The sequence below is a fragment of the Solanum lycopersicum genome, chromosome 10 (genome assembly GCF_036512215.1).
Source record: "Solanum lycopersicum chromosome 10, SLM_r2.1".
NCBI classification, from domain to species: domain Eukaryota; kingdom Viridiplantae; phylum Streptophyta; class Magnoliopsida; order Solanales; family Solanaceae; genus Solanum; species Solanum lycopersicum.
In genome coordinates this window covers 60,824,987-60,845,489 of record NC_090809.1, presented here as the reverse complement: position 1 = coordinate 60,845,489, position 20,503 = coordinate 60,824,987, and the positions used below count along the sequence as shown (strand labels likewise).

The 20,503-nt window shown below is 30.7% G+C and overlaps 2 protein-coding genes across 3 annotated transcripts; one reads left to right on the top strand and one right to left on the bottom strand.

Moving 5' to 3' along the window:
* The first annotated feature begins 1,508 nt into the window (after positions 1-1,508).
* LOC101260286 (bZIP transcription factor TGA10-like) lies at positions 1,509-8,335 on the top strand. The gene is made up of 11 exons (XM_010313846.4): positions 1,509-1,941; positions 2,427-2,536; positions 2,921-3,000; positions 3,677-3,772; positions 3,988-4,056; positions 4,232-4,291; positions 4,423-4,500; positions 4,860-4,938; positions 5,173-5,447; positions 6,949-7,191; positions 7,977-8,335. The coding sequence occupies exons 1-11, from the start codon at positions 1,802-1,804 to the stop codon at positions 8,124-8,126; spliced, it is 1,380 nt and encodes a 459-aa protein (XP_010312148.2). The 5' UTR covers positions 1,509-1,801; the 3' UTR covers positions 8,127-8,335.
* A 629-nt stretch (positions 8,336-8,964) lies between these two features.
* LOC101260887 (protein POLYCHOME) lies at positions 8,965-13,200 on the bottom strand. 2 transcript variants are annotated; one of them, XM_019216158.3, is made up of 4 exons: positions 13,064-13,167; positions 12,942-12,979; positions 11,429-11,822; positions 8,965-9,702 (listed from the first exon to the last, which is right to left on the bottom strand). In XM_019216158.3, the coding sequence occupies exons 3-4, from the start codon at positions 11,804-11,806 to the stop codon at positions 9,313-9,315; spliced, it is 768 nt and encodes a 255-aa protein (XP_019071703.1). In that variant the 5' UTR covers positions 11,807-11,822; positions 12,942-12,979; positions 13,064-13,167; the 3' UTR covers positions 8,965-9,312. The 2 variants fall into 2 exon arrangements, with proteins under 2 accessions (XP_019071703.1, XP_004249759.1); XM_004249711.4 differs by lacking the exon at positions 12,942-12,979 and having other exon boundaries at positions 13,064-13,200.
* Positions 13,201-20,503: the final 7,303 nt, after the last annotated feature.

The window sequence follows — 20,503 nt, the reverse complement described above, 5'->3', positions numbered from 1 at the left end:
AATTATATTTTGTGAGATTATACTTAAATATATCATTATTTGATTATTATAAATGATCATCTTGTGCTTGGAAGTGTTAAACCTGTCCAATTAGAGGAGTTGGTTGAAATAAAACTAATTAATTAATTTGTCTTAAAAGCGACTTAAAAGTAAATTAATTAAGTATATAATCCTTGTGGATTTTGTTGATATACCTAATCCAAATTAAACAAGTTAATATATATATATTTATATTAATTGAGAACTTAGATACTACATTTATTTTTTAACGAATTAAGAGAAACAATATTCCTTTCTTCTTCTACTTTCCAATCGATTATCATTATTTTAAAAGCAAAAATAATTTGATAATGACTGTCTAAAATATATGCTATATTTTTTAATTTTAGTTTAAACATCAAATTCTCCCCTTTAACTTTGAACAACAAACGTTTTTTTTTTTTTTTTGAGAAAAAATTATTCTGTTTTTTTTTAAAACAATTATTTGTGATAGTGTATGTACAGATTTATTTGCTATCTTTTGTAGCTTAGTATAAATATTGAATATATAAAATGTTTATATTATTTTATTTGAGTTGACAAAATTATTGTGTACCTTCTGCTCAAATTTTAATTGCTTTGTATAGTTTAATTCGACCTCAATGTTAAAAAAAATATTATATCTTTTTAAGTATACACAATTTTAATATATGAAAAAAAAAAGACTTACATATTCTTTAAAAACAGACAAAAATAGGCTTAAACAAATTAAACAATAAACTAATTTAATTTTAAAACCTCTGATTAGGTCTAATGTCTAGAGATTGTTTGACTCTTAAAAGTCAAACAAGTTTTTAATTCCTTGTATAAGAAAAAAACAATAATGCTATTTTATATATTGTTTTAAGTTAAATATATAATAATATTCTCCAAATGGACATTTAACTTGACTTTTTTTATCTATTAAAATTACTTTTCATAACAATTAAATTATAAACTTGCTAATTCCTAAAAGGTCATACACGATTAAATGTACATAAAACCACCAAAAAAAAATTCATATTTTTTTTTGCTTTAATCGAATTGAAAGGGACAGAGTTATATGATACTTGCGTGTATTTAAGCGACATCCATATCTTAATTCATAATTTACCTAAATTATATCTTTATCTTATTTTGTTCATAGTCTAGATATTCAATCTTAAACGTAAAAGGAAGTAACACGTGATACTAACATCGATGGGAAATGATTGATATTATCAATCTTTTCATATCGTAATCACGAGCTACTTCTAAATCCAAGATCATATAATCAAAGAGATACACGATATAACTTCGATCCCATCGATCTACATGAAACAACACCCCGTATATCAGAACTGAACATAACTCAAACTCAAAAACTATGTCAATAATTATAACAACAATAACACATATACTCGATGAAATAATCGAAATACACACAAACTACTCGATAACGACACCATGGTCATCATGTAAAAAGGAAAAATGTCAATAGGAATAATGATGAAGAAAGAAGGGCATAAAAGTCATTTTCATAATCTCACATAAGACTGAGAAAGATGGTGTAACAAGTAAGCTCAAAAGCGGTTTCTATTGATTTTTGCAAAATCGTTGGGTGGTTTCCCTCAGTCCAATTTATTTTTGGTTGAATACCTTCTTCTTCTTCCGTTTCTTAATCAATAACAACACCAATCTCGGTTTATCTGTCTTTATTTTTATTATATAAACTACTCATTCATCATGTAAACGAGCTCTCACAAGCTTGATTTACACCTCAAAAGAAGAGAAAAAAAGACGAATGGATTCTTCTAACCATCAAATTTCTTTCATCAATCAACACCAGTTTTTTCACGATCCTCGTCAACAACAACAAATGGAAAATCATAAGAATCATCAGATCTCTTTTGGATTATCGTCAGCTAATCCTGGGAACTTCATGTAGTTCTCTTCTTCTTTTTTTCTCGTAGATCATTTTTCGTCGAATTTATTTATATTTTTTTGTAACCGTCAAGTTTGTTTATGTATAGCTTGACTAGCTTCCACTAGCACAAATATCGATAATTTTGTTTATTAAAGCTTGAAGAAATGAAAAAACAATTGTCAAGGCGGACTATGAGGGGAAAGGAAAAACTCGAGTGGCTTGTGTTGAAGAAGAAGGAACCTGACGATTGGAACAGGTCCAACACAGCTGAAGCTTCCTTCTTCTTCAACAACTTGATTATCCCCCTTTATAGTCCATTTATTAGGGTTGAGAATGATCGAAATTAACTAAAAGTGTAAATTGAGCAAAAGTACTTTCGCTTTTATTAAAAGTTGAAACTGAGATCTAGTGATTCTGATTGATTTACTTTATTGATTACTAAATCATACATTTTTAATATTTTTATTTTATCTAATTAATTCGATTTTTTTTGTATGAACAGAAACAAAGAGAATAATGGTGGAGCTTATGATTTAGGTGAACTAGATCAAGCACTATTTCTATATCTTGATGGACAAGATCCTTCCTCTTCATCAATTCAAGATCATAGACGTATGTTAACTTTCTTTTTAATTCATTTTTTTTTCGATCAAACAGTAAAATTATCTTCGTATAATTCATAAATCACAAGTACGAATTATGATTCTCGAGGAATAGCATAATTTTGGTCATGAGAAAAGCATGTTTTTTTTTTGGACAAATTAAAATCTGATGGAATATATAGTACTATATACTTTACTTTGACCAGATCCTCTTACAATTCACAAGAAAATAAAGAAAAAAAATTTCCATTTTTGATTTTAATCCAAAGTGTACAAATTAAAAGATTTTCTGTTTCTTCTCTTTTTTTTTTTTTGCAAGTTTAGCTTTTACTGTTCAATTAATTTGTCTTTTTCTTTTCTTTTTTCTGTAAATTATTTGTGATATATTTTGCAGAGAATAATTATGGAATGAGGCCACCAACTCTCAACATTTTTCCATCACAACCAATGCATATTGAGCCATCTTCAACAAAGGTATATTATTTAGTAATCTCGTAGTTTCTTATTCTTCCTGTTATTGAATATTGTTTTATTTCGCTCTTATGTATTTTGTGATTTTATTCTCATTTTTTTTTCTTTTTGTTATAGTTCTTTTCTGGATAAATTTTTTCTCGAATTGAGAGTCTATTAAAAACAATCTTTCTATCTCTCAAAAAATAAGATAAAATTTGCAAATATTTTATTCTCTCACTTATTGTTATTGCTATTTATCTTATGTATATCATCAGATTAAGTTGATCGACAAAAATATATATAGTACTATAATTCTTCATAAGCAAGCCAAATGTATATGTAATTCTTTTACATTTTTATCAATGTAGATAATTTAAATTTTACCGATCATAATTAGTCGAGTAAGAGTGTTAACTTCTCGATACACTCGAAGTATATATACTTTTGATATATCATCAGGTTAAGTTTGACCGACGTATCAACAACAAAGTGATTTCTCAAATCTAATATGATAATCTCGAAATTAAAATAATACCTTACGCTATCCATTGCTTAATTATATCGATAGTATATTCTTTTACAAATATCAACGTATTTAACTCAAATAATCATAAATTTTATGTGTTTTATATATATAGCTAATAATGTTTTATTTTTTGCAGTTAATTAACTATTTATGTTTTAATTTGTTTCGTAGGCAAATAATAATGAACAAGTTTCTCAAGCTACAAATGGTTCCAAAAAATCATCTCAACCATCAATGGACAAAAGTGAACCACCCAAAGTTACTAAGGTGTCATTAATTCTCATTTTCGTTTATTATAAATTCGTCGTTAATCTATCACTAAATAGACTATATATAGTTTTGTATACGATTTCTCGATAAACCATCACTAAATCATAATCAAATAAAATTAGCGATAAAATTTTGCCAGACAAAAGTTATTCATCGATAATTTTATTTTTTTAAAAAAATAAATTAATAACGTCGTTTCTTCATTTTTTTAGGGAGAGGGAAGTCGTAAGGTTTCAACTTCAAGTCCTGAGCAAGACGCGCCCAAAACATCAGATCCCAAGGTGGGACTTAATTTTTTTGTAAAATTATAAATTTTAAAAGTATTTTCTTTATTTTTTAAATTCTGTATCGAGTCATTTAAATATTTTTATACGATCAAACAGTGTAAAAAATGGTAAATATACTAAAGTTGAAACTTAATAATATTAATTTTTATTTTATTTTTGTTGCATGCAGACATTAAGGAGACTTGCTCAGAATAGAGAGGCAGCAAGGAAAAGCAGAATTAGGAAAAAGGTTCATTAATTAATTATTATAACTCTTTAATTTTACTATATAGTATTAACTATTAAGTGTAATTAAATAATGGATTCATGTTTGAGAATTATTTTATTTTATGGTAACTTTTTTTTTTTAAATTTATGCAGGCTTATGTTCAACAGCTAGAGACAAGTAGAATAAGGCTCACTCAATTGGAGCATGAAATACAAAGAGCCAGATCTCAAGTAATTAACTTTAATTTCTATTATTCTCTTCTCAATTAATTCAATTTACGAGTCAGAAATAAAGATTTTTTTCATCGTAAATTAGTAAAAAAGTTATGTATTGAACATGATTTTCTTATTCAGTGAAAATTATATGATTAAAAACATATTCTCAGTAAAATAAATAAAGAAATTACTTTTTGCTTTTTCCAACGAATTCAAAAAAATATCTATAAAAATAATTACTGAATATTTTTTAATGGGATATTTCAATAGAAAAATAATAATCTTTTTTAGTGATTCTTAACATTTTAGTAGCAAAGATATTTTTTTGTAATTAATAATCTTCAATATTTATGTGTGGTTTTATTTGTTAATAGGGATTTCATGTTGGAGGAAATGTTCTTCTAGGAGGAGACCAAGGCTTTCAACTTATTAATAGGACCAATATCAGCTCAGGTATAACAATTTATATTTCAATTCTCGATCTAATACAATCCTTTCGATTTTATCGTAAAAAAATAATAAAGTCCATTCGAACAATACTATTAGATCACTTAAAAAATATATATATACGTAGATTTTAATCATAACAAGTGGACTACTATATACATAAGATATATACCTTTCTTCGTATTTTTTTTTATACGATCGATGTATATATGTGTTAATTTTATTTTTGCATGAATTTAGATGCTGCAGTATTCGATTTGGAGTATGCAAGATGGCTGGAAGAACATCATCGACTCATATGTGAACTTAGAAATGCAGTACATGAAGAACAATTGCAGGAGGATGAACTTCGTATTTACGTCGAAAATTGTGTGGTACATTATGACAATATAATGAACTTGAAGGGCATGCTTGCAAAATCTGATGTGTTTCATTTGGTTTCTGGCTTGTGGAAGTCTCCCGCTGAACGTTGCTTCTTGTGGATTGGCGATTTTCGTCCATCCGAAATTCTCAAAGTAAGTACTGAACGATTTATCTGTTATTATCGTCACTTGAGTTATCATACTTTCTTGATAAAGAGCGTTTTATTTTTTGCGTGAGACATATTCTTGTGTGGCTTCGTATTTCAAATACTTAAATTCAAACTTTTCATTTATATTTTTTTTTAAAAAAATCAGTAATTAGTATGTACAAAACTAATGTATCATTAACTCGATAACACAAAAAGAGTTATGGTTCAAACCCTAGTTTTCATGAGGGTTATATATGATATTTGAATAGGATCCATCTCAATTATTATTTATATATTGATATTGGACCATCATATTTATTGAATTGTCCACACACTAGAGGTTTAGTCTTAGGTGTAAAGTGCGGTGTAAAATTCAGCGGAGACAAAAAACAGTAGGTGATTTTTCATCTGTCCTAATCTTGGTGGATAGAGTTAACTGGTACTTGTTGTTGATGGAGGCGACAGGTATCTCATGAAATTAGTCGAGGTGTGAGAAAGTTGACCTGAACACCACGGTCAATTTTTTTTTTAAATGAAATGGGGGTATTGATTAGAGTCTCAAACGAATATGAACTTGACAAGTTCAAGATCCATTTATTTACACGATGCCATACTAAAATACTTCGAGAAAAGGAAGAGAGAATGATGAGTTAGAACTTGAGAGTAAGACGAGTATAAATAAATTTAAATTTTGAATCTGTTTCGATACATCGTAGGAATACACTTCTCATGATGTTGTGTGACTTTTGTGTAGATAAAATTATGAGAGAGATGGATCACAAGACTTTCCCTTATAGAACCCTGTTAGATATATATACCTACTCAACCATAAAGCTATATATGTTTGATACTATTTTTAAACAGTCATAATTTCTTCTAGATCTATGTATTAATAACTTTAGTTGGTATCTATTAAGTACTAATTAATTAACAAGAAACAAAATTAAAAGGACTCCTTTGTACTTTATATTTTATCTCCAACTACCACACTATTTGCTTTTATAATTTAATTAATTAGGTCATTTTGATATTGTTGTGGAGGTTTATATTTGGATTAGCTAGATAGCTAACTAACCTTGTTTGGTATTTTATGAAAATGGACTTAATTTTATATAAATAGTTGTCCACTTTATTTTCTAGGTAACTTGTTTGGCTTAATATGAAACAATTATAAAAAAAAATATATAATTATTCTTTTTTATAGATAATTTTATATTCTGCTATTTTTTTGGATATCTTGCTTCGGTGATTTTTCTTTTGAAACGATGGTCTAGCATAACCAAACCTCTGATCTAACTCACAATATGAGAAGTAAGGTTCTCGTACTTTCTATACTTCTTAAATCACACTTATAAAATTACACTGAATGATAGTTTAATATAAACAAAATTAGACTCGATAATTTCGACTAAAATTTTGTATTTGTATTAACATTGAGTATGCCTTTTTTATGATATAAAGTTGAACGTATACTAAAAATTCTTGATTCGACTCTGGTTAAACAGATTATAATGTGTCAAATAGAGGCACTAACAGAAAACCAATTGTTGGGAATGTGTGGATTACAAAAATCAACACAAGAAGCTGAGGATGCTTTGTCACAAGGATTAGAGACTTTGAACCAGTCATTATCAGATACAATAATTGCCTCAGATGCATTAATATTGGGTAATAATAATGAAAATATGGGAAACTACATGGCTCTTGCTATTAACCAACTCTCCATTGTTGAAGCCTTCCTCAGACAGGTATATTATATTATGTTATATTAATAGTTTATTTGTCGATAGATCGTGTGATTTCTTTCGATCTGTTTAAGAAAAAGTTACTATTTTTGTTAAATGAATTTTGAATTTAATTCAACTTTAAAAACTAGTTTACATGAAGGAGGACTGTTCAAAACATATAAAAACTACATACTCAATATGAGACATTCTCTTCTTTTAACTCTCCTTTTATGCTCAGACACTTTTTGGACCGGAACATGCACAATCATCTTTAACTCAACGGGTTTTGGCTTTCATATCTGGGCAATCATACTTTCTTTGAACCAATTTTTAGAGTATGAATTAGACCTAAAATCTATTTAATTTAGTATTAAAGTCAGACTCATTGAATTTTTTTCGTGAATGTGGATATACCTCGATCTACAGTTATGCATGTGCTAGTCCAAAATGTATTTGTACATGAGGGGTGTTGCAGAGAAATGTCTCACACAAGATCAAGATAAGATCTCGTAGCTTTTTATATATATGACTTTGAGCAATCTTTTTCTCTTATAAAACTTTCTTTTGAAGTGAAAGTTGAAGCTAAACGTCCATTTAACAACTTTCTCCTTTTCAATTTACATATATCAATTTAACTGAACATATAAAATTTTAAGTCTTGTGATTTCAAACCCGTTAGATAAACTATGCTACATATTTATTTTTTTATATATATATTTGTTATTATTGACTCTAATTAAAAAGATATAGGAATACAAATTATTTAACAAATGAAGAAATAAATAATTCATTTTTTTCTTTTCCAGGCCGATAATTTGAGGCACCAAACGATTCATCGGCTGCACCAAATTTTAACTACTCGTCAAGCCGCGAGGTGTTTTATAGCAATCGGCGATTATTTCCATCGGCTTCGAGCCCTCAGCTCGCTTTGGCTGACGCGTCCTCGTCACGAATAATTAGTTAGCTAGTTAATAATTAGCCTTTTGTAATCTTAATTTCAATCACCTATATTTCCTCCTTAAATGTTTCTATTACTCTTTTTTTTTTGTGTTGATATAGATAAAAAATAGTTCATAGGTAAATGATAAAATAGTATTTTGTAACGATGTTTGATTGGACAAAACGCTTAAAAAATATATATATAATCTAAAACAAGTTTTAAGAATTCATACGGTTATAAATCAACTCACTAACATAGAATTTTCTTATGTTTTTTCGATTTACATTTTTATATTTATAGGATATGATAACAAAAATCTATCCCTATTTTACCTACCTACACAAAAAAGAATATACAAAAAAAAATTTCAAGTTAGTTGACTCTATTAAACTATGAAACATCTAGAAGAAATATAATTAAAATGCAAATGTCAAACTTATAATTGAATTTTTGAGGATAGAAATGTTGTGTTGTCCATTTCAAGATGGCATTGTTTTCTCAATAGTCATGGAGACAATTGAGACCATTAAGAAGAGATTAGGTGATCTAAATTGATAATATGTGACATCCTAACACAAAGTCAAACAATACAAATTAATTACTCGTTCTGTTCATATTTACTTGTCTAACATAGACTTAGCATAACGACATGATCATTTATCGCAATACTCATAATAATTGATCGTAACGCAAAAACAATCTCTTGTAGCAATGCAGCAATGAAGAGTGAGATTCATATAATAAAACTCAATAGGGTTCATCACCACCCTCAAAGATAAGTGCTTGAAACATAGAACTGGATCTGAAACTTTACAATTCACAGATCCAATTTATGAGGGTAAAACAAGAAGTGCTTGAAACATAGAACTGGATCTCCTTATTAAACACAATTCAAGTATGAAACCAGCATCAAACACTATGTACATATTCAAATGGATATCTCCACAATGTATGGTGAATACATATTTCAAATGCATATCTCCAAAACAAAAACTTCAGCAGGATGTAAAAGTCGATTCTATAAAGGTACATTCTAACAACGGAACAGAAGGATATCGAAAGATATCCTAAATTCAACTAAGTGCTTGATCATCAGAAGATGATCCACATTACCTCCCTGTTCAGCAGCTCTACCTCCTTTCTCCAAAATAGCCGAGTATATGAGCCTCAACCTTGATTGAGTTGAACATCAAAATGGAAAATCAGCGCATTGACATTAAAGTTTTAACTCTTTTGTCCCTCTCTTGTTTCCTGGCACTTGGGGTCCTCTTCAATTTATGCAGCTCTTCCATAACATGTTTCTCAACAGTGTCAATTGAGTTCAGCAGCTTTCTTTGTGGTGTGAGGCATTCAGCGTCTTCTGAAGTACTCTGATTGGTGATATCAAGCAATATCTTTGGCACTTTACCAACAGATCTGGTATGGTATCTGCTTCTGGTTTTTGGACGTGGCGTGATCAAAGAATTAGTGTGCTCAAGTTGAGCACCTGATGTTGATTCAGAAGGACCAAGATCAGTATGATCCTGGGGGACAACACTCTCAAGTTGTTCACCTTCACTTTCTCTCAAGCGAGCTCTTGTTCTTTCAATGGCCTATGGAGGAAATCCAATTACAATTAGGCTCATCCAGAACTATATAAAGCAAAACTTAACTTGATGGTATTCAGCTGTGTTAAGATGTAATAAAATATCACATTCTGACATGTATACACAATGAGTGCAACTGCATTCCAAACAGTTTCTAACTTTAAGTAATTCCTGCGACTGGGAGAGCTCGAGGTGAGCTCATACCACATATGCAGTGTTAGGGATTTTAAGATAACAGTACAACAAGCATATCAAACCTTTATTATGAGAAGCAAAGAATTTCTCCCGTCTCTTTCTAATTTCCAATTGTAGTTACAATAGAAACTTGATACGAGAGCATTATTCAGCAACTGATATTGATTGATTGGTTTTATCTAACTTAAGTTAGTAGCTGAACAGTGGAGGTAATGAGAGACATGCTGGGCCAATAAAATGCATAGATAAAAAGTCATATAACTGCAAAAGGGAAAAATATAAAAGAAACAAAATCAATTAGAAGGTAATTGATAAGTATTGGATTAGTTCTTATATGTGAGCATAACTTAATCATTGTACAGAAATGTAAACTTCATACGTGAAATTCAATTTATTTAATGGTATCAACCTATCAGGTTAGCTTTCCTCTATCCTATTCTTTTCAACTTAATCATCTTCTTCCAGTCTGGTGTGGCTGAATTATCAGATTCTCTCTCTTTTGCACCTCTTATTCTGCCACTTCTCTATATGTTCAGGAGAGAACTTCTTTTGCCTCTTTTCAAAGGTCAGCTTAAACTTTATGTTATGGAGGAAACTTATTTTACCTATCTTCAAACTTTGAATGTCACAGTTATATAGTTATATTGGTGTAGCTTCTTTTGCCCTGCGCCCACCACACTCAATGATAATGGCACCTCTATTCTCAATCCATCCTTTCACTAATGGAATTCCTAAACCATGATCAAAGTGATTTCTCAATGCATCTCTGGACTACTATAAATTCTTAAACTATATCATAAACATTGTATAGATAGGGAATAAAAAGTAAATCTTTGAGCATAATACACACAACATGCACTACTTGTTTAAGGTACTTTGAGATAAGAATTCTTGTAGGAATGTGTAGGCACACTAATTCAAATCGAGTGCAGGCTAATGCAAGTAGTGGAACTTCCTGTATTGTGCTTAGACATCTTAATCCACATAGGCTATTGCAAACAAGTTGAGAAAGCATGAACTATGAACAGCTTGCTCAACTACTGATCACTTATATGTTCACCAAACATTTGCTTGAGCTGAGGCTCTATTGGAAACAGACTATCTACCGCACAAGATAGGGGTAACGTCCACATACACACTAACCTCCCCGGACAGCCAGACCTCACTTGTGGTATTACACTCATTAAATTGTTGATGTATACTCATTAAACAATCAAACAGTCAGATAGCAGACAACAATTGATCAAAGATATTCTTGTTAGAACTATTAATGCTGGATGAATCAAAAACTATATCAGGTATTCAAATGTTCACTTACAAACACAAATGTAAGATAAGAAACCCAAGTCTATGTGAATATCATCATGCAGATCCATCTCTTAGCTGCATATTGAAATGTGCAGCCACTATTTCTAAATTTTAAATCCATCTCTCATTATAACCAGTTACTCTTGTAGTTCGTTGGACCATATGTATGAATAGCAAATTAAGATAATGCAAAGAAGCTTTATCTCTAAATAGGCAAGAAAGTAGTTACCCTGACAATGGAAGTAATATCACGGAGAGGAGTTCTTGGATACCAAGCTGGAAGGACACTGTGACGCCCTCGATTTCTCCCCTGGCCTGTTGGCGAAATGTTCTGACGACCAATCACCCTGGCTGGAGTTCGAAACAAGTTTCGTCCACGTCTATTCCTTGGCGACCCAAAACCAATCCTTCCAATACCACCACGACCACCACTGGTGCCTGCCATTCTCCCTGCTTCTGCTGTAGTCTGTATAGGAGCTCTGGAAGAGCTTTCTGGTGATTCATCCTCGAAGATCTCAATGCCACCTCTGCCCATTGATCTCCGTCGACGACTGTAGATGTCTATTGGGTCTTCTTGCCTAGATAATCTGTCTCTTCCTTCGGCCATTTTGTAAAATATTCAACTGAACCAAAAGGCAAACAAAGAAATGTTATCTAAACCATTCAATCAAGTACGTTTAATCCTTTACTAGAGTGAATTCTGATCTGAACCCATTTCATTCCCATCAAGTAAATGACTAATTACAAACCCATTTCTAAGCAATAACCTAATTGAATCTTCTATGCAAACCCATTTGTTATCAAATCCCAATAACCTTATTGAATCTTCTATGAAAAATAAAGAAAATCCCAATGATCCAGAAGACCATTTTAGCTGGCAAGTGTATTCAACTGATATCAAAATCATCAATATCAAATACCAGAATGAATCTTCTTTGCAACACAAGGAAAATCTCGATGACCCAGAATATCAATTTAGCTGGAAAATGTATACAACTAATATCAAATGCATCAATTTCAACAACCCTATTGAATCTTTCACAAAAGAAACAAAAAGTCCAATGACCCTGAAGACCATTTGAGCCAGAAATGTATACAAATGATACCAAATGCATCAATTTCATCTACCCTATTGAATCTTTCGCTAAAGGTACAAAAAAACCGATGAACCAGAAGACCATTTTAGCCAGAAATGTAGACAACAACTGCGATGTATTTCAACTGCCAGCTTGAATCTCTAATCTTAAAAAAAAATCCGATGACCCAGAAGACCAATTAAGCCAGAAATGTATCCAACTAATAGCAAATACATCAATTCCATACACCAGATTGAATCTGTTATCTAAAAGAACGAAAACTCCTATGACCCTTTACTCCATTTCAACCGGAAAATGTAGCTATCTGAACGTCAAACAGAAAACATCGAATCTTCCGACGATCGGACATGTATTCAACTCGCAAATACATCAATTACAACTACCAGATTGAATCTCTAACGCAACAACAACAAAAAATCCGGTGACCCACAACACCATTTCAACCGGAAAATGCAGCTAACTGAACATCAAAACAGTAAACAGCAAATCTTCCAATAATCGGACATGTATTCAACTGACAAATACATCAATCACAACTACCAGATTGAATCTCTAACACCCAGAAAAAAATCCAATGACCCATAACACCATTTTAACCGGAAAATATAGCTTAACCTTGATAACAAATACATCAATTACAACTACCAGATAAAATTTCCGATGACCCATAACACCATTTCAACCTGAAAATGCAGCTAACTGAACATCAAACAGTAAACTACAAATCTTCCAACGATCTAACAGAAGTAAAAAAAATCAACACTTACCTTGAAAAAATCTTCTGGGTTTGTATTAGGGTTCTTGAGGAGGCTCTGTAGTAGTGGAAAATGGAAGAGATAGAAAGCTTAGAGAGAGAGGCACATTGGCAAATTTTAAAAATTTGATTTGGGCGGTTCTTTATAACAAAATGAAAATGAAAATTTTCACAAACTGAAAATTTTGAAAAAATTTGAAAATGGTGAAGCACGTGACGTCTATTAATTATTTGAATTTAAAATTTTAAAAAAGCGTACAAATTTAATGGGAAGCACGTGATGTGTTAGAGTAGATTCAAATTTTCAATTCCGAAAACCGTTTTAATTGTCAAATGGGCTGCTTGGGCCTTCTACTTTTATAATTTATTATAGTAAAAATTTTAAGGAATACACTTTTTTCGATAAATTTAGTATTTACTAATAATTTTTTAGAATTATTTTGGCGTGATATATTAGTATTTTGTGATACATGGTAAATGATACATAGTAACTTAAAACTGTTAAGAATAAAAGGGGGAAAAAACGGAACAATTATATTTGTTAACTAAATCAACTTAATTTACAGTAACAATTCATTAATAAGCATTAATTCAGCACGTAATTGGATAACAATTTCAAATTTTGAAAATCAAGATTATATCATCTAGTTTGAAGACATTTTTTATGAAAATCCAGTTAAATTTCGAACAATACAAATTTGCTTGTTGTTATTGTGGATGATTCATGATGAATACATCAATTTTGATGAGACGTTTCGGAATTCGGGTGAACGAATTACAGTATGAAAGTTACAAAATCGACGGAATCATTGTTGGAGATTCAATTTCGTTTTCTAATCTCAAAGCAGCAATTGCAGCCGAGTTGGATATCGATGTATCAAATTCGTTGCATTGTAGATAGGCCTGGGCGTTCGGTCGGTTCGGTTCGGTTCGTAAATATCGGTTCGGTTATTTCGGTTTTCGGTTTGGCCAAATATGAAACCAAACAAGACCAAAATAAATTCGGTTTGGTTCGGTTTATTTCGGTTCGGTTTCGGTTTAACCAAATTTAATAAAAAATAATAAAACGGCCATCGTGATAACTAAATATCGACTCAATCGATAATAAAAAAAAACTATGAAAAGTCAAGACTCAAGACAACATCACAACAACAGTAGAAGAAAGTTCAACAAACTTGTGTCCATCACTAAAATAGAGTTAGTTACAAACTAAAGTCATCATTATCTAGCTCATTGCAACTTCCAGCAACAAATAGATTTTAAAAACCAACAAAACATCATTGCAACTTGCAACCTCCATTGCAATAGCTTCCAAGTTCTAGCAGATAGCAACCAAGAAAATAACAAAACATTGATGGACCTGCAAGAAAACAGAACTGTTCAGACAAATGATATACATTTCATAATTGAATATATAAAACTATCAAGCAAGTTATGTAAATAAGTTCTTTACTTACTCATTACCGCACATCACTAGTTGATAGTTGAACTTACAAGCTGCAACTATATATCAATTATACTAGATTCAGTCCCACTAAAAGCAAAATCTAAAAAAATATGAAAGAATTTGTTAGTTGTAAGAAACACAAGTAACAAAATTATTTTCAATATAGTTAATACAAATATCAAATTCTTACCAAGTTCAAGTTGTTCAAGATACTCTAAATCTTCCTCAATATTGATTGGAAAAGACTCACTTCTAAGCCAATCTTGAACACAAATAAGAGATTGCACAATTTTAGGAGTTAATGAACTCCTAAAGGGATCAAGAACACGACCTCCTGTGCTGAATGCACATTCCGATGCGACACTTGAAATAGGAATGGCTAACACATCACGAACCATCTCCGCGAGAATAGGAAATCTCGGCTCATTAACTTTCCACCACATTAATATATCAAAGTCATCACTATCTAGCTCAATATCTTCCGCAAGATATCTTTCCAATTCTGATTTATTACTTGAACTTCAACTAACTTCTTTATGCTTCTCAAATTGTTGTTTCGTTCTCAATCTTCCTCTATTTACAAAGTTGCCACAACCACTCACACTAGATATACTTGATGAATTGCCAGATGAAGTGGGTGAAGATGGTACATGTAAAGAGCTTTTTGGGGATTTCTTCACATAATACTCAAACAATTTGTTCATGTATTTTTTCACTTCTGAACATAGCTTTTCCCCAACTTCTTTTCCAAACATATCCACAATTGCAAATGGAACATAATCAAGCTTGTTACGGGGATCTAAGACAGATGAAATAAAGATCATCTTGTTCATTTTTTGTGGTTCACCCCAATACTTTTTGAATTTCTCATTCATACTTTCCGTCATTTCTTTCAAATTACGATCTTCATTTGTCATCATCTCTTTTAAAATAAGATTAAGTTCTGCAATTTCAACAAAGTGTGTATTGCTAGTGACATAATTAGAACCAGAAACCTTCAAAGTAAGTACATAAAAAGTTTCAAGAAATTTCACCATTGACCTCACATTTTTCCAGTCACCACTTGAAAGAATATTTGAAGTAGTTCCATCTTCAAAACTAGTTCCATCTTCAACACTAGTTTCATATTTGTTTTCAGAAGAATCAGAACCAAAGGTACGAAGATGATTCAAGTATCCAATATCATAAAAACTATATCTTTCAAATGCAAGCTCAAAATGTTGTGTTATATCAAGCATCGAATATGTAGAGTTCCACCTAGTAGGAACATCTAAACATAATGATTTCTTACAAGTTATCAGTTCAGATTCACAACATTCTTTAAACTTTCTAAGTTTTGCGGGAGATTGTTTAATGTATTTCACGGCTTGTCTCACTAGCTTGACAGACTTACCATTTTCCTTCAACCCATCTTGCACAATAAGATTAAGGATATGTGCCATACACCTCACATGAAGATGGTCACCATCCATAATGTTAGTTCCCCAATTGCTCAATTTTTTAGATATTTCTTTCACGGTAACATCATTAGAACTAGCATTATCAACTGTAATAGTAAACACATTATCCAAACCCCATTCAAGCAAACAATTAGTAATGCAAGCAGCCATATCCACGCCCTTATGACTAGAAATAGGACAAAAATTTATTATTCTTTTATGCAAAATCCAATTTCTATCTATAAAGTGGGCTGTCAAACACATGTAGTTTATTCTTTGTATAGAGGTCCAAGTATCCGTTGTAAGACAAACTCTTGGCCATGCTTCTTTGAAAACCTTCTTCAAAAGTTTTTTTTCTTCAAGGTATAGTTCATAACAATCTCTCGTCATAGTTTTACGAGAAGGAATATGAAATTGTGGCATTGTAACTCTCATGAAGTTTTTAAAACCCTCTTTCTCAATAAAACTAAATGGTAGCTCGTCAACAATTATCATTTTGGCTAAAGCTTTCCTACTTTGTGCTTGGTCAAATTTCCAAGTGCTAATGACCCCTTCCTTTGATCCCGTTGAAGATGGTAGAAAATTAATTAAATTTTGACCTTTATCTACAGTGTCACGAGGAAATTTAGGACATGTTCTCAAATGAGTATTCATTGATGACGTACCATTAGATGATGTAGAAGCTGCATAAGTTTTTGCACAATACTTGCATTTGGATTTACTAGCTCCATTTTCATCGGTGAACTTTTCAAAATGCTTCCAACAATTAGCTCTAGGTTCCATGGTTTTTCTTTTCTTTGAAGTATCAACATCAACTTGACCCTCACTTGGAGATGAGGTACAAGGTATGCTCTCATTTGAAGCTCCACTTTCACTTCCTTTACTTCCAGTTTGTGCCATCTATACAAAAGTGAAGCAAACAACAAGAACAACAATCAAATGTTCAGTGATTCACTGAGCTACTGCCAGTGAATATAGAAAATTTAAATTCAACCCCAAATATAAAAAAAAAATATTAAAAGAAAGATGAAACAATGTTAATTTAAAATAGTGAAACTCAAATGCGAATAGTAAAACATAATAATTAAATAAGCTCAAAAATAATAATTAAATAAGCTCAGCTAGGTTAGCACATAAGAAAGATGGACTTGTGGGTGAGAATGTGAAGTGTACTAAAAGAGAATCGACAATTAAATTAGGGAGAACTGAGAAGGCAATAGGGCATTTAGCATATGAATATATAAGTATTTCCCAGCTGGAAATTCCAAACGAAACACGAGGCATCTGCAACGGTCCCAAATTTCCAGCTGTTTTCCACAATCACCCTGCAATTAAGAAACTTACGAGTGACGAAAACGAGAGATGAGAGTTGAGAGATGAATGAGAGTGGTGGCCCGTGGTGAGCCGGCGACTGGCGAGTGCTGCTGCGGCGGCTGGACTGTGGACGTGTTTGGTGTTTCAAAAAAGAAGTCAAGAAGGTTTCACTTTCAGAGTTTCAGTTTCAGTTTTAATTTAGGGATAGGGAAATTGGCTTGTGGTTGGGTAATTGAGTTATGTATATTTGGGTTAGGATTTAGGAATTTGAATAGTTGGGCTTGGGCTGAGTAATAAGAATTTATGTAGTTGGGCTTGGGTTTGGGCTGAGTATATATATATATAATTTTGGTTTTTCGGTTAACCGAATTTTTAAATCAAAAAACCAAAAACCGAACCGAAATGTTAAAATTCAAAATCGAAACCGACCGAAATAACCGAAAAACCGAAACCGAAATTAAAAATAATTCGGTCCGATCGGTTTTTTCGGTTTGAACCATATTATGCCCAGGCCTAATTGTAGAAGGTAACTCCTGTCCGATGAAGCTTAAGAACGATATGAGTGTTAAACTATATTTAGAACTGAAAAAAAATGAGCCTGGATTTTCAATGTATAATTCGCAATTAATAATTTTTCGTATGATTTGTATTTGGGTATGACGATGTTTTTTTTTATTCTTTCAGTTTTATCACTACGTATATCCAATCTTTTTGTGTATAACTTTGTAAAGTTTGTGTAAATATTTAGTTTTCGGATTTTATATAGTATAATTCATATACAATGTAATTTGTGTAATTATTTAAAGTTCATATCTTTATGTTTGTGTCAATTTGTTATCTCAAGTTTATCATATTTGAATAATTTCAGACTTTATATTACTCAATTATACCAAAACACGCAAATTGTACAGACGTATCTGCGAATTATACAAACGAGATGTTATTTATACAAGTTATTGTCCTCTCTTCGATTGCCTCTCTCCTCCCTCTCCCGCCTCTCTCATCCCTCTCCCAGTCTCGCTAGCCAAATATACAATTACATATGTATAGTATACAACTATCTAACGATATACATATACAATTCGCCTCTCTCCTCCGTCTCCCAATCTCGCTCGCCACTCTCCTCCCTATAACATGTAGTTACGGATTGTAATTAGTAAATTACAGCTACGAAGTGTAATTAGACTATTTTTGAGCGATTATAGAATATAATTTATAAAATGCATTGAGATAGAAATATGTTTTATAAACGAACTTGAACCTTTTTTTTTTCATCCAAACTTGAACTCATATTTGACGAATATATATATTTATAAAATATATTGACAAATATAAGATTTATAAAATTATTTTAAAATTTTCATAAACAATTCACATATTTAAACGCACGTTTAATTTAGTGTGATTCATAAAAATAAAAATACATGAAAAAACACAATTAATAAAGGCCTGCTAATGCATTGTACTCTATGCTTCACATTGCAAATTCTTCCATTGCTCCATGCCTAGCACAACATAAAAGTACATATACGAAATACCGAAACGTGAACTGACTTATCTAAAATATTAAGTTGTTTGAGTAATGAAATTTATTGTTTCTTATATTTGTGAGTCATGACACGTTATTTACGTGTGAGTTTTGATATTTGAGCTAACAAGACTCGAATCATGATGATGTTATTACTCTGATAACATATCAAACTAGATAAAATCATCCTATCTAACCATTTAAATTGTTAGAGAACGATCATTATTTATGTTTTTAATTAATTAAATGTGTAACAGTTTTAAAGATTTTAAAAAACATTCGAATCAAAAATATTCATATAATTCCCTTCATAGTAAAGTTATAGTTGCCTATATTCTAGTTTTGACAAACAACTTTTGTCGTTAAATTCACAAAAATTCGATTTAACAATAGATTATTAGAAAATTTTATCGCGAACAATTTAAGATGAATATAATTTTGTTAAAACAATTATTTTGCTAGTAACAATTAATTAGTAAAATAACTATTTAGCTAACCTTAGCAATATCTCCAGCATTAACAATAAATGATCCTGGAATTGGATTAGCAGGAATAAATTCATTAGTTTTGTCATCAAACATTTCAAGTCCATTAACTAATTCATCATCCAATAAAATAGTAAAAGATCTTTTGAATACTTCATCATTACCTCCTTACAAAAAAAATAAAAAAATGAAAGGTTAGTCAACAACAATAATAATACGTATTCAATGTAATCTCATGAGTGAGGTCTGAAAAGGATTAAATATTACCAGACTTAATATTTATACTACATTAAAAAATTTAATCTTATAAGTAGTTAAAATAATAAAATTATGTCGGTGTCAACAGTTTCGATCTATAAGTCTATAGCCTATTTGGTTAAGTTTCCAAGGAGATACAAATAATTACTTTTTTTTTTCAAATAAAAGATGTTTATTATCGAGAGTTGAGCTGTTTGATCAAATTTTAGAAAGAAAAAAATATATATATTTGGGTAGTAGCAAAAACTATTATTTTGAAGCTGAAAAAAGTTTTAAAAAATTTAGAAACACTTTTGGAACCTTTATAAAGCATGCAAAAACTGTTGGTCTTAAATCAACAAAAAATATTTTTTTAAATTGATTAGTCAAATACAAATTGCTATACTCGAAAATACTTTTTCGACAAATTAAACACTAAGATGAGAAAAATCACCTTTTAAAATAATTAGTAAAAATTAGTTTTGCCAAACACACTATAAATCCGATCCATAATATATTCAAATGACTGAAATATTACTGAATTTAGAAATTACTCCTTCTCCTCAATTTATGTGGTCTTTTACATTTGAGAGTCAATTTAGTTAAATTAATTCACATCAACTCAATATTTTAGACATTGAATATTAAAAAAACTATATGATAAATATTATTTTTATAAATTACAAATATTTTTATATATTTAAAAATATCAATCAAAATTCCCGTGGTATAAATTTCAAAAAATAAAAAATATCATGTAAATCGAGACATACAAACTACATACCTTTGATGAGGAGATAGATTGATTTGGGAGGAAAAATAATCTAAATCCTCATATAAAGTTGCATCATAAACCCCTAAAGATTCAAACATGGAACTAGTCATATTTACCGGAATATACCCAAAACTTTTATCTTTATAAACATTTAACCCCTTTATTTCCACCGGAAGTTCCATTAACGTCCGGCCAACCGCCATTATTTCCGACAAGAGTTGTGGTGGA